Raw genomic sequence first — 15,118 nt, forward strand, 5'->3', positions numbered from 1 at the left:
CCTTTCACTCAACTACATTACCTCCCCCTTTCACTCAACTTCATCACCTCCCCCTTTCACTCAACTTCATCACCTCCCCCTTTCACTCAACTTCATCACCTCCCCCTTTCACTCAACTACATAACCTCCCCCTTTCACTCAACTACATCACCTCCCCCTTTCACTCAACTACATAACCTCCCCCTTTCACTCAACTACATCACCTCCCCCTTTCACTCAACTTCATCACCTCCCCCTTTCACTCAACTTCATCACCTCCCCCTTTCACTCAACTTCATCACCTCCCCCTTTCACTCAACTACATTACCTCCCCCTTTCACTCAACTTCATCACCTCCCCCTTTCACTCAACTACATTACCTCCCCCTTTCACTCAACTACATAACCTCCCCCTTTCACTCAACTACATCACCTCCCCCTTTCACTCAACTTCATCACCTCCCCCTTTCACTCAACTTCATTACCTCCCCCTTTCACTCAACTTCATCACCTCCCCCTTTCACTCAACTTCATCACCTCCCCCTTTCACTCAACTACATAACCTCTCCCTTTCACTCAACTACATAACCTCCCCCTTTCACTCAACTACATAACCTCCCCCTTTCACTCAACTACATACCTCCCCCTTTCACTCAACTACATAACCTCCCCCTTTCACTCAACTTCATCACCTCCCCCTTTCACTCAACTACATAACCTCCCCCTTTCACTCAACTACATAACCTCCCCCTTTCACTCAACTACATAACCTCCCCCTTTCACTCAACTACATACCCTTTCACTAATTGCATTCCCTCTTTCCCTCCCTCTGGCCCACTATCATTCATTCCTGTTTCTCTGACATAAATGCTTTTCTCCTCTCTCTATATCTCTCATCCCTGTTCCCTTCTCTCCCTCTCATCCCTTCTCTCTCTCATCCCTTCTCTCTCTCATCCCCTCTCTCTTTCATCCCCTCCATCTCTCATCCCTCCTCTCTTTCATCCCCTCCATCTCTCATCCCTCCTCTCTTTCATCCCTCCTCTCTTTCATCCCTCCTCTCTTTCATCCCTCCTCTCTTTCATCCCTCCTCTCTCATCCCTTCTCTCTCTCTCATCCCTTCTCTCTCTCTCATCCCTTCTCTCTCTCTCATCCCTTCTCTCTCTCTCTCTCATCCCTCCTCTCTTTCATCCCTTCTCTCTCTCTCTCATCCCTTCTCTCTCTCTCATCCATTCTCTCTCCCTCTCACCCCCCCTCTCTCTATTTCATCCCTCCTCTCTCTCACCCCCCCTCTCTCTATTTTATCCCTCCTCTCTCTCACCCCTTCTCTCTCTCTCTCTCTCTCTCACCCCTTCTCTCTCTCTCTCATCCCCTCTCTCTCTCTCTCATCCCCTCTCTCTTTCATCCCCTCCATCTCTCATCCCCTCCATCTCTCATCCCCTCCATCTCTCATCCCCCTGTCTCTCTTTCATCCCTCCTCTCTTTCATCCCTCCTCTGTTTCATCCCTCCTCTGTTTCATCCCTCCTCTGTTTCATCCCTCCTCTCTCTCTCTCATCCCTCCTCTCTTTCATCCCTTCTCTCTCTCTCATCCCTTCTCTCTCTCTCATCCATTCTCTCCCTCTCACCCCCCCTCTCTCTATTTCATCCCTCCTCTCTCTCACCCCCCCTCTCTCTATTTTATCCCCCCTCTCTCTCTCTCATCCCTTCTCTCTCTCTCATCCCTTCTCTCTCATCCCTTCTCTCTCTCTCATCCCTTCTCTCTCTCTCATCCCTTCTCTCTCTCATCCCTTCTCTCTCACTCATCCCTTCTCTCTCACTCATCCCTTCTCTCTCACTCATCCCTTCTCTCTCACTCATCCCCTCTCTCACTCATCCCTTCTCTCTCACTCATCCCTTCTCTCTCACTCATCCCTTCTCTCTCACTCATCCCTTCTCTCTCACTCATCCCTTCTCTCTCATCGCTGTTCTCTCACTCATCAGTATTTTCTTCTACGCGGTGAGCCAAGCTGATTTTATAAGATGCTTTTGAGAAGCTGACTCTTCAGGATCACTGACTCCAGATCAGTCAAAGACAAAATATTTCATTTGAGAAGCTGCTGCTGTAGGCAGGATGGCTGACTTGAGATCAGTGAATGAAAAGAGGTTTCATCCTCCGCTCTCTGACAACAAAGACAGAGGGAAACAACTTGTGCCATATATACTCCTCTCGGTCTCTGATGGGCACAAGGAGAGAGAGATGGCACTCCACAAGGTGTGTGTGTGACAGGGATCTGGCATGTGCTTTCAAAGAGCTACAGATATCAGGAGTATGTGTGTCACTGAAGAGCTTTGAATGGTGAAGAGGAGAAAGGGATGAGAGAGAGAGAACAGGGATGAGAGAGAGTCAATGCTTAGTGAGATGTCACTCTTTTACAACCAAGACAAGCCCCCCCCCCCCCCCCCCCAGTCTCTCCTTATCTTTCGCTACATCCCTCCTCCATCTCTTCCTCACTTCAGTTCGGGCTCATTTAGTCCACTGTGAATAAATTAACACATGCTAAGGTAGGTTAATTACAAGACATTTCCTTGAGGGGAAAGACTCATACATACATCTGAACTACACACACATACACACACACACACACACACAGTCTACTACTGGCTCATAACAATCTTGATTAAATGCATGTACACGCACACTCAATCAGGTAAACACATGATCATAATGACAATCTCAATCAGGTAAACACATGATCATAATGACAATCTCAATCAGGTAAACACATGATCATAATGACAATCTCAATCAGGTAAACACATGATCATAATGACAATCTCAATCAGGTAAACACATGATCATAATGACAATCTCAATCAGGTAAACACATGATCATAATGACAATCTCAATCAGGTAAACACATGATCATAATGACAATCTCAATCAGGTAAACACATGATCATAATGACAATCTCAATCAGGTAAACACATGATCATAATGACAATCTCAATCAGGTAAACACATGATCATAATGACAATCTCAATCAGGTAAACACATGATCATAATGACAATCTCAATCAGGTAAACACATGATCATAATGACAATCTCAATCAGGTAAACACATGATCATAATGACAATCTCAATCAGGTAAACACATGATCATAATGACAATCTCAATCAGGTAAACACATGATCATAATGACAATCTCAATCAGGTAAACACATGATCATAATGACAATCTCAATCAGGTAAACACATGATCATAATGACAATCTCAATCAGGTAAACACATGATCATAATGACAATCTCAATCAGGTAAACACATGATCATAATGACAATCTCAATCAGGTAAACACATGATCATAATGACAATCTCAATCAGGTAAACACATGATCATAATGACAATCTCAATCAGGTAAACACATGATCATAATGACAATCTCAATCAGGTAAACACATGATCATAATGACAATCTCAATCAGGTAAACACATGATCATAATGACAATCTCAATCAGGTAAACACATGATCATAATGACAATCTCAATCAGGTAAACACATGATCATAATGACAATCTCAATCAGGTAAACACATGATCATAATGACAATCTCAATCAGGTAAACACATGTACAGTACATTAATAACGTGTGAAATAATGGACCCAGAAACCCACAATGTAACAACTTCCCTTATACAATCACACACACACACACACACCAAATCAACATCGAACCATCCATCTTCTCCCCATTTTCCACACGCACCTCGTGTCTCTCTCTCCATCTCTGTATCTGTCTGACTGTCTGTGTGTGTGTGACCTTTGCGTTTGAGCCCTCATTGATTACGGTTGGAGCTGTCAATCGATCCCTCAGTCTGTCTGAGGGAAGATAAAACGCTCCTGTCCGTGCTATGGACACCCCGGTTGCCATGTCTGGCTAGACATAGATTGGGGCTGCAGAATAGATCTGGCAACCCAGCGGTTCTTATCTCAACCCTTCATACCACAGCAAGAAACTATAATGGCTGATGTTGTGGGCAAACACACAGGCAAGCACACACACACACACACACCTCAACCCACTTCATATTCTTAACACAAAACACACAGGCACGCATGCATGTATGTAACACACACACACACAGTGGGCTATTGTGAATGTTGCAGTGGGTTAACACATCTAAGCAGATGTCATCTGAAAAAAATGCAGTTCTGCTGATTGTGAGTGAGTGCATACTCGGAGTACCGATACGATACGCTCTCCCAACCCTGCCTCGCAAACACACGTGAAGATACTAGATGTGGCACAGAAACTGGCAGGCAAATATAGAGCACAAGTAGCTCGGTACGAGGGAAGCGAATGGAGTCGGTTCGTCTGTAGTTCACGGTCTCTCATTCTCTCACTCTTTCTCAAATGTTCTCTCTCTCTCTCTCCGTCGCCATTTGCACTCCTTCTTGGCTCTCTCTCTCCCCCCACCCATGAGAAGAGGAAGTGAAAACAGCATTAATACACCTGAGTGAATGGGGGTCCCAAGGACGTAGGAGAGAATCTACAGTACAGCAATCTAATAATGTCTACTCTTTCCTGAGGAGTTTTACACAGAGCTCATGTTTGGGTTGGCAAGGCCGTGTGTGTGTGTGTGTGTCTGCATGAATGACTGTATGTTAAGAGTTCTCCTGAACTCCTGAATTCACTCTCTCTCTCCCTCAGTGTTGTGTGTGCTTAAGAAAACAACCCCAGGGAGGTTTCGCTTGACGTGACCTTAAGAGATTGTTCTACGTGATACACACGCTGGGCTTGGCTGGCATTGATGACCTCGTCACGTATTCACGAGTCCTAACCTCAAACAAGCCCACATGAAAACACAAGAACCAGCTGGATCGCCGGTCACTGCAAGTCTGACAATAACAATAACCTCGGGCCAAATCAACAGCAGCAGAGGAGATACAGACAGCAAGCAACACCCCCCCCCCCCCCCCCCCCCCCACACACACACACACACACAACAATCCTCCCCGCTCACCGATGATGTAGTAGTCAGCATTGGTCTTGAACTCGTGTCCCCACAGGTTAGGAGAGTACTCCTGGAACTTGATGGTGAACCTCATGTCATTGTTGGGCTTGTCACAGGTGAGCAGCAGGTTGGGCGCGCCCGTCACCTCACACCTGTCCGCCTGCTCACGTGACGACACCAGGTACAGCTTGTAGAACTCGTACTCGGCGGGGGCCCGCTGGCTGGGGGGGTCCGACGACGGACAGATGAGATCCAGACGATCCCCAATCTGAGGGTAGAGGACGTAGCCCTTATCATCCAAAAACCTAGAGGGAGACAGAGGGAGAGAAGGAAAGAGAAAGCAAGAGAGGAGGGAGAAAGAGGGAGAGAAGGAAAGAGAAAGAGAGAGATGTAGAGAGAGAAGGAGAGAGATGTAGAGAGAGAAGGAGAGAGATGTAGAGAGAGAAGGAGAGAGATGTAGAGAGAGAAGGAGAGAGATGTAGAGAGAGAAGGAGAGAGATGTAGAGAGAGAAGGAGAGAGATGTAGAGAGAGAAGGAGAGAGATGTAGAGAGAGAAGGAGAGAGATGTAGAGAGAGAAGGAGAGAGATGTAGAGAGAGAAGGAGAGAGATGTAGAGAGAAAGAAAGAGAGGAGGAGGGAGAAAGAGAAGGAGAGAGAAGTAGAGAGAAAGAGAGAGAGAATGAGAGAGAAGTAGAGAGAGAAGTAGAGAGAAGGAGAGAGAAGGAGAGAGAAAGATATAGGTAGAAATTAAAACGAGAGATTAGTATAAAGACTAATCAACATAACCTATATAGTAAGTGTTTCTCCGTCTCCTTTCGTTGAAGGCAGTTTTTTTTCGTCACGCAAAAACGCAAACCCTCACCTCCCTACTCATCCAACAGTGGATATGGAAATGACTCTGTTAAATCCCGCAATTCATTTACATTTGAGTCATTTAGCAGACGCTCCTATCCAGAGCAACTTACAGGAGCAATTAGGGTTAAGTGCCTTGCTCGAGCTCACATTGAGCAGATTTTTTCATCTAGTCGGTCCGGGTCCGGTACCTGACGCCAGGCAGCAGAGGACACCCAGTCAACAGAGGATACCCAGTCAACAGAGGATGAGTTGACCACCCCAGGATCTTGGCGACACTTAGTCAGAACAGACAGAGAGGCAGAGGAGGGACATTACGGACTCATCCACTTTTTCATTCACAGAACACAATGCCACTTTGGCTAACAGCACACCACAACGCTAGTACGGCTAACAACACAAGAGCACGGTTAGGCTATCTGTTAGCATTAGCACTTTTTTGCTAGCAGTAGCACATAGTGAATGGGAAATGTAGGCTGTGTGACCAGAAATGTGCTAATTGAGTAGCTGTTAGAATGTTTGGCTAGCAGCATAAATGAATGAAGAATTTCGTCCTTGACCCTGCAAATGGTAGTGGAGAAGCTAGCCTAGCGCTAGTGTAGTAGAGGCCTGCAGCAGCAGAGGAACTTGGCATTCCTGTTCTCATCACCGGGAGCAGGAGGTTATCACTGAGCACTTACACTGGAGAGGGAAACACTCACTCCACTCAACACACACCCCCGCACCAGGAAAGCACAGTAGGGGGCTGGGCACACACACACACACACACACACACACACACACACACACACACACACACACACACACACACACACACACACACACACACACACACACACCATTTACAGAATGTCTACTATACATTCCAGTCACATAGGCAGTTGCTAAGAGGCTTCCGTGTACACAATATCACACTCAGGAGATACTAACACATACCCATACAAACACCTTCCTGAAGGCACATTCACACCTGCCTTATTTCCTGCATGGCACATTTGTGTGTTATCTGATGGTGGATTGTAGCCTGTCACAGTAGACCTGAGCGCGTGCGCGTGCGTGCGAGCGAGAGAGCGAGAGGGAGGGGAATAGTCAGAGAGAGAGAGTGACAGAGAGAGAGAGAGAGCGAGAGAGAGAGAGGAATAGACAGAGAGAGAGAGAGTGAGAGAGGAATAGACAGAGAGAGAGAGTGACAGAGAGAGAGAGAGAGCGAGAGAGAGAGAGGAATAGACAGAGAGAGAGAGAGTGAGAGAGGAATAGACAGAGAGAGAGAGAGTGAGAGAGGAATAGACAGAGAGAGAGAGAGAGAGAGAGGAATAGACAGAGAGAGAGCGAGAGAGAGGAATAGACAGAGAGAGAGAGAGAGAGAGGAATAGACAGACAGAGAGAGAGAGAGAGAGAGGAATAGACAGAGAGAGAGAGAGAGAGAGAGAGAGGAATAGACAGAGAGAGAGAGAGAGAGAGGAATAGACAGAGAGAGAGAGAGAGAGAGAGAGAGAGGAATAGACAGAGAGAGAGAGAGAGAGTGAGAGAGGAATAGACAGAGAGAGAGAGAGAGTGAGAGAGGAATAGACAGAGAGAGAGAGAGAGAGAGAGGAATAGACAGAGAGAGAGAGAATAGACAGAGAGAGAGAGAGCGAGAGAGAGAGAGGAATAGACAGACAGACAGAGAGAGAGAGAGAGAGAGAGAGGAAAAGACAGAGAGAGAGAGAGAGAGAGAGAGAGAGAGAAAGACAGAGAGAGAGAGAGAGAGAGAGAAAGACAGAGAGAGAGAGAGAGAGAGAGAGAGAGAGAGAGAGAGAGAGGAATAGACAGAGAGGAATAGACAGAGAGAGAGAGAGCGAGAGAGAGAGAGGAATAGACAGAGAGAGAGAGGAATAGACAGAGAGAGAGAGAGAGAGAGAGAGAGAGAGAGAGAGAGAGAGGAATAGACAGAGAGAGAGAGGAATAGACAGAGAGAGAGAGAGAGAGAGAGAGAGAGAGAGAGAGAGGAATAGACAGAGAGGAATAGACAGAGAGAGAGAGAGCGAGAGAGAGAGAGGAATAGACAGAGAGAGAGAGAGTGACAGAGAGAGCGAGAGAGAGAGAGGAATAGACAGAGAGAGAGAGAGTGAGAGAGGAATAGACAGAGAGAGAGAGAGTGACAGAGAGAGAGAGAGAGAGCGAGAGAGAGAGAGGAATAGACAGAGAGAGAGAGTGAGAGAGGAATAGACAGAGAGAGAGAGAGTGACAGAGAGAGAGAGAGAGAGAGAGAGAGAGAGAGAGAGAGAGAGGAATAGACAGAGAGAGAGAGGAATAGACAGAGAGTGACAGAGAGAGAGAGAGAGAGAGAGGAATAGACAGAGAGAGAGAGAGAGAGAGAGAGAGAGAGAGAGAGAGAGAGAGAGAGAGAGAGGAATAGACAGAGAGAGAGAGGAATAGACAGAGAGAGAGAGAGAGAGAGAGAGAGAGAGAGAGGAATAGACAGAGAGAGAGAGAGAGAGAGAGAGCGAAATAGACAGAGAGAGAGAGAGAGAGAGAGAGGAATAGACAGAGAGAGAGAGAGAGAGAGAGAGAGAGAGAGAGAGAGAGAGAGAGAGAGAGAGAGAGAGAGAGAGAGAGAGGAATAGACAGAGAGTGAGAGAGAGAGAGAGAGAGAGTGACAGAGAGAGAGAGCGAGAGAGAGAGAGAGAGGAATAGACAGAGAGAGAGAGAGAGAGAGAGAGAGAGAGAGAGAGAGAGAGAGAGAGAGGAATAGACAGAGAGAGAGAGAGAGAGAGAGAGAGAGAGAGAGAGAGAGAGAGAGAAATAGACAGAGAGAGAGAGAGAGAGAGAGAGAGGAATAGAGAGAGAGAGAGAGAGAGGAATAGACAGAGAGAGAGAGAGGAATAGACAGACAGAGAGAGAGAGAGAGAGAGAGAGAGAGAGAGAGAGAGAGAGAGAGAGAATGCTACTGTGCAGACAGGTGTAATGGTCAAACCAGAGGGAGGAGGAAGTAAAAGGTATGTTTAAAATGGAGAGAGGGAGAGAGAGGGAGAGAGAGGGAGAGAGGGCAGGTAGAACATGAGATAAAGATCAACTAAAGAGATCTCAAATACAGATGTCTGTTCAGGAACTGAAAGAGAGAAAATGGAGAAACAGACAAAGAGATGTGCAAAGATAAAAAGAGAAAATCAAGAGAGAAAAAAAGGGGGGAGAATGAAAAACAGAAACCGGTAGAGAGACGAACAGTAGCCCTACTTGTTGATTTAACCCCGTGTGATGGCGCTATGCAGGCTCACCAAGAATCTTTATCACCATGTACATACCTTTCCTGGACACACACACACACACACAAACCTACAATTCATGTTTTGTACCAGCAACAAATCTCAACAGTCTTGTTCACGCAGGAGGGTACAAGAAATTGCATTGAATGCTATAACAAAGCAGACCTCGGTTCCAACATTTTCGATTGCTAAAACAAAGCAGACCTCGGTTCCAACATTCTCGAATGCTATAACAAAGCAGACCTCGGTTCCAACATTCTCGAATGCTATAACAAAGCAGACCTCGGTTCCAACATTCTCGAATGCTATAACAAAGCAGACCTCGGTTCCAACATTCTCGAATGCTATAACAAAGCAGACCTCGGTTCCAACATTCTCGAATGCTATAAAAAAGCAGACCTCGGTTCCAACATTCTCGAATGCTGTAGCAAAGCAGACCTCGGTTCCAACATTCTCAAATGCTATAACAAAGCAGACCTCGGTTCCAACATTCTCAAATGCTATAACAAAAGGAACAACTCTCTCATTTAACTGGGTGTGGAAGCAAGAAAGAAGAAGTTAAGTGAACTTCGCACAACTTCACAGAGTTCATCTTCACAACTCAATAAATCACTTGGACCAGACACGGAATGAACAGACGCAGCTCAACTCACTTGCCCTCAGCACCCTGCCTCTCTCCCTTTTGTCAGACCACATCTCCCTCTCTCTATCCCCATCGCTCTCCCCGGCAGACAATAGTGCCATTCATGTGTCCACACTTTGCAACAGGGAGCGGGGGATAGAGGGGCCAGAGGTGATGGAGGGTGGAGTGGGTGGAGAGGTGGAGAACTTTCCTCTCCTTTCTTCTCCGGGGTCTTTCATGAGGGCAGAAACATCATTTTCTCAACCCTGGTCACTGCCCTGCCTCGACCTTCAAGGCCAGAGAAAAGACTGGTGTGTTAGTTTCTCTGACACTCGTCTCCCTCCTCTCCTGACCCCCCCCCCCTCCCCTCTCCTCACGTCTCTGCAGTGTGTATGTACCTGACTGTGGCTGGTTAGATAGCGTATTCTGCACCCCGCATATCCCGGATTCCTCAGCGGCAACTCGAGCTGTGTCCGAACCAAAGCCGGGCACACAGGTGCAGCCAGCAAGACAACAGGGATGTGTGTGTGTGTGTGTGTGTCTCTATCCCTGTGTGTGAGAGAATACGGGGTGAAACCAACCCATCCGGCACAGAAGAGAGAGAGGAGAGACAGAGAGAGGAGAGAGAGACAGAGGAGAGGAGAGGAGAGAGAAGAGAGAGAAGAGAGAGGAGAGAGAGAGAGAGAGAGAGAGAGAGAGAGAGAGAGAGAGAGAGAGAGAGAGAAGAGAGGAGAGAGAAGAGAGAGAGAGAGACAGAGAGACAAAGAAAGAGAGAGACAAAGAAAGAGAGAAAAAGGAAGAAAGAGAGAGAGAGAGAGGAGAGAGAGAGGAGAGAGACAGAGAGACAAAGAAAGAGAGAGACAAAGAAAGAGAGAGAAAAAGGAAGAAAGAGAGAGAGAGAGAGGAGAGAGAGGAGAGAGAGAATTGAGCTTTTGAGTCTGAGCCCATGAGAAAAAGCCATAAAATCCCCCCACAGACAAGCCAGATAAAAAGAAAAGAGAGACTTACATCACGCCAATAGATCTCTATGATTTGTCCAATTAAACTAAACACAACCATATGTGTTACTAAGAATCCCAAAGTACCTTCCCATTATTGAATAATAAACCGGGACTCTGGTAGATTTATGGAACCCATGCATAAACCTGTCTGGGTTAATCTCATGGTAGACACACAGACAGGCCCTAATGTGCACACGCTGCTACACACACAAGGATGCAGACACACACTGGTCGGAGCCGACACCTGGCACTCGTCTCTCGGCTGTCTACTACAGGAACCACAGTGTGTCTGTTTGTGCTTAGAGAAGTGCTCCCCGTGCGACGAACTAGAGGTACATTCATTTGCTTTCATCCTGAACTCAGACACTCATTTTAAGTGTCAAAAACGGTCCACACGTCTGTACGTATTATCAATGCAAACCGCATTCAGGAGACAAAGTTAGTACATCCATGGAGAAAAGGTATACCCCAATGAGCTTCAGCCTGGGGGGGGTTCAGGTGCTAGGCCGGGGGACTTGAAAATACCCAAAACATTCCTTACCCCAGGACACTTCAGCCAGTGACTATCCAGGAGAATGAAGAACACGGAGCAGTCTGTTGCCGGGTTCATCCCATAGATTTATTGAAGGGACAAGACAATAGGCTTACGTTTTCGTCATGAATCAACCTTCATCAGAGCTTTGAGTAGGAATAGGACAGAGAAATTGTCACGACTTCTAACCGAAGTCGATGCCTCTCCTTGTTCGGGCGTGTTGTTTGTATTGGTGCGCGACGGGTCCTCGTACCCATTTTGTTTTGATTATTGTTATGGTTTTGGAGCTGTGCTTTTAAGTTATTAAACTCGTGGGGGTCCAACACCCTCTTAAGACACTATGTTGGGGGTTTCCTTTATTTTGGCAGTTACCTGGATCTCAAGAGCATTTCTATAGCACAGAGAAGTTCTTTGACTGAGAGGAGACAGAGAGAGAGTTTTCAGACGAGAGAAAGTCACTGATCATACTTTGACTGTGTCCCAAGTGGCACCCTATTCTCTATACTTTTGATCATAGGGCCCTGGTCAAAAGTAGTGCACTGTGTAGGGAACCGGTTGCTGTTTTGGGATGCCAGATTTGACTATTTCCAATACGGAGGCGTGGCCTAGATATCTCCACATCGGGGTGAGAAGAAAAAGCAAGTGATGGGGAGGTGAAAGACAGTGAGAAAGAGAGATGGCAAGGACATGAAATGGAGGGACAGAGTGAGAAAGAGAAACAGAGCAAAAACATTGGCGAGAGGGAGCAGTAGGGAAGGAGAGAGGGAGCAGTAGGGAAGAGGAGAGGGAGCAGTAGGGAAGGAGAGAGGGAGCAGTAGGGAAGGAGAGGGAGCAGTAGGGAAGGAGAGAGGGAGCAGTAGGGAAGGAGAGAGGGAGCAGTAGGGAAGGAGAGAGGGAGCAGTAGGGAAGGAGAGAGGGAGCAGTAGGGAAGGAGAGAGGGAGCAGTAGGGAAGGAGAGAGGGAGCAGTAGGGAAGGAGAGAGGGAGCAGTAGGGAAGAGGAGAGGGAGCAGTAGGGAAGGAGAGAGGGAGCAGTAGGGAAGGAGAGAGGGAGCAGTAGGGAAGGAGAGAGGGAGCAGTAGGGAAGGAGAGAGGGAGCAGTAGGGAAGGAGAGAGGGAGAAAGAGGGAGCAGTAGGGAAGGAGAGAGGGAGCAGTAGGGAAGGAGAGGGAGAAAGAGAGAGGTGGCCGGAGAGAAGTGGCCAGAGAGAAGGAGAGAGGGAGGGAGAGAGAGAGAAGGAGAGAGGGAGGAAGAGAGAGGTGACCGGAGAGAAGGAGTAAGAGAGAGGTGGCCGGAGAGAAGGAGTAAGAGAGAGGTGGCCAGAGAGAGGGAGGAAGAGAGAGGTGGCCGGAGAGAAGGAGTAAGAGAGAGGTGGCCAGAGAGAGGGAGGAAGAGAGAGGTGGCCGGAGAGAAGGAGTAAGAGAGAGGTGGCCAGAGAGGAGTAAGAGAGAAGTGGCCAGAGAGAAGGAGTAAGAGAGAGGTGGCCAGAGAGAAGGAGTAAGAGAGAAGTGGCCAGAGAGAAGGAGTAAGAGAGAAGTGGCCAGAGAGAAGGAGTAAGAGAGAGGTGGCCAGAGAGAAGGAGTAAGAGAGAGGTGGCCAGAGAGAAGGAGTAAGAGAGAAGTGGCCAGAGAGAAGGAGTAAGAGAGAGGTGGCCAGAGAGAAGGAGTAAGAGAGAGGTGGCCAGAGAGAAGGAGGAAGAGAGAGGTGGCCGGAGAGAAGGAGGAAGAGAGAGGTGACCGGAGAGAAGGAGTAAGAGAGAGGTGGCCAGAGAGAAGGAGTAAGAGAGAGGTGGCCAGAGAGAAGGAGTAAGAGAGAGGTGGCCAGAGAGAAGGAGTAAGAGAGAGGTGGCCAGGGAGAAGGAGGAAGAGAGAGGTGGCCGGAGAGAAGGAGGAAGAGAGAGGTGGCCAGAGAGAAGGAGGAAGAGAGAGGTGGCCAGAGAGAAGGAGGAAGAGAGAGGTGGCCGGAGAGAAGGAGGAAGAGAGAGGTGACCGGAGAGAAGGAGTAAGAGAGAGGTGGCCAGAGAGAAGGAGGAAGAGAGAGGTGGCCAGAGGAAAGGAGCAAGAGAGAGGTGGCCGGAGGAAAGGAGCAAGAGAGAGGTGGCCAGAGGAAAGGAGTAAGAGAGAGGTGGCCAGAGAGAAGGAGGAAGAGAGAGGTGGCCGGAGAGAAGGAGTAAGAGAGAGGTGGCCAGAGAGAAGGAGGAAGAGAGAGGTGGCCGGAGAGAAGGAGTAAGAGAGAGGTGGCCAGAGAGAAGGAGGAAGAGAGAGGTGGCCAGAGAGAAGGAGGAAGAGAGAGGTGGCCAGAGGAAAGGAGCAAGAGAGAGGTGGCCAGAGGAAAGGAGCAAGAGAGAGGTGGCCAGAGAGAAGGAGAGAGGGAGCTGGAGAGAGAGAAGGAGAGAGGGAGCTGGAGAAGGAGAAATAGTAACTAACAGAAGAGCAACACAAGGTTGTTGTAAAGAGTACTGGAATGTCTGTGGTGAGAGAGAACGACAGGAATAATAGTTTCCATATGGTTGCTCCTGACACCGAGAGAGAGAGAGAGAGAGGGGGGGAGAGAGGGAGAGAGAGGGAGAGAGAGGGAGGAGAGGGAGGAAAGGGAGAGAGAGAGGGGGAGAGAGAGAGGGAGGAGAGAGAGAGGGAGGAGAGAGAGGAGAGGGAGAGAGAGAGAGGGAGGAGAGGGAGAGAGAGGGAGGGAGAGAGAGAGTGAGAGAGGGGGAGTAGAGAGAGAGGGAGGAGAGGGAGGAGAGGGAGAGAGAGAGAGAGGGAGAGAGGGAGAGAGAGAGAGGAGAGGGAGAGAGGAGAGGGAGAGAGAGAGAGGGAGGAGAGAGAGAGAGAGCAAGAGAGGGGGAGTAGAGAGAGAGGGAGGAGAGAGAGAGGGAGAGAGAGGGAGAGAGAGGGAGAGAGAGGGAGAGGGAGGAGAGGGAGGAGAGAGAGAGGGAGGATAGGGAGAGCGAGAGAGAGAGGGAGGTGAGGGAGAGAGAGAAGAGGGAGAGAGAGAGGAGAGGGAGAGAGAAAGAGAAAGAGGGAGGAGAGGGAGAGAGAGGAGATGAGAGGGAGAGGGAGGAGAGGGAGGAGATATTGAGGGAGGAGAGGGAGAGAGAGGAGAGGAGAGGGAGGGAGGGAGGAGAGGGAGGGAGGGAGAGAGAGAGGGAGGATAGGGAGAGCGAGAGAGGGAGGGAGGAGAGGGAGAGAGAGAAGAGGAGAGGGAGGGAGGAGAGGGAGAGAGAGAAGAGGAGAGGGAGAGAGAGAAGAGGAGAGGGAGAGAGAGAGAGAGGAGAGGGAGAGAGAAAGAGAAAGAGGGAGGGGAGGGAGAGAGGGAGAGAGAGAGGAGAGCGAGAGAGAGGGAGGAGAGGGAGAGAGAGAGAGAGAGAGAGAGAGAGAGAGAGGGAGAGAGAGAGGAGAGGGAGAGGGAGAGAGGAGAGGGAGAGGGAGAGATAGAGGGAGAGAGAGGGAGGAGAGGGAGAGAGAGGGAGAGAGCGAGAAGGAGAGCGAGAGAGAGAGCGAGTGAGAAAGAGAGAGAGAGATGCAGGTAGGGCTGAGTTTGTGTTTGAATAGTTAGCCGGCGTCATGGGACTCTGAAGGTAAGAGTGTCCTTGTCACTGCAGTGCACAGCATCCTTCATCAGCACACACACACACACAGATCACTACACACACACCCTCCCTTCCATCTGTCCGGAGGCAGTCTGGATTGCCGCAGCGCTGGTGTCACATCACACACCCCGTAACCGTGGGACTAACCACAGAGACATGGGATGCAGGCACACTGATGACTTGGCCTTTAAAGAACACACAGCCAGACCCTTCTTTACACCCTTCCATCTCTCTCTCCCTCCCTCCCTCTCTTTACACTCTTCCATCTCTCCCTCCCTTTACACTCTTCCATCTCTCTCTCTC

General features: G+C 48.7%; 1 protein-coding gene across 1 annotated transcript in view; it reads right to left on the reverse strand.

Annotated features, from left to right (window-relative positions):
- Positions 1–15,118, reverse strand: part of LOC139378930 (ephrin-B3b) — a 105,116-nt gene that overhangs the window by 48,125 nt on the left and 41,873 nt on the right. Inside the window, exon 2 of the mRNA XM_071121551.1 lies at positions 4,987–5,282. Coding sequence (XP_070977652.1) covers positions 4,987–5,282 — 296 coding nt within the window. The remainder of the gene's footprint in view (positions 1–4,986; positions 5,283–15,118) is intronic.

This window comes from Oncorhynchus clarkii, chromosome 21 (genome assembly GCF_045791955.1).
Source record: "Oncorhynchus clarkii lewisi isolate Uvic-CL-2024 chromosome 21, UVic_Ocla_1.0, whole genome shotgun sequence".
Lineage (NCBI taxonomy): Eukaryota > Metazoa > Chordata > Actinopteri > Salmoniformes > Salmonidae > Oncorhynchus > Oncorhynchus clarkii.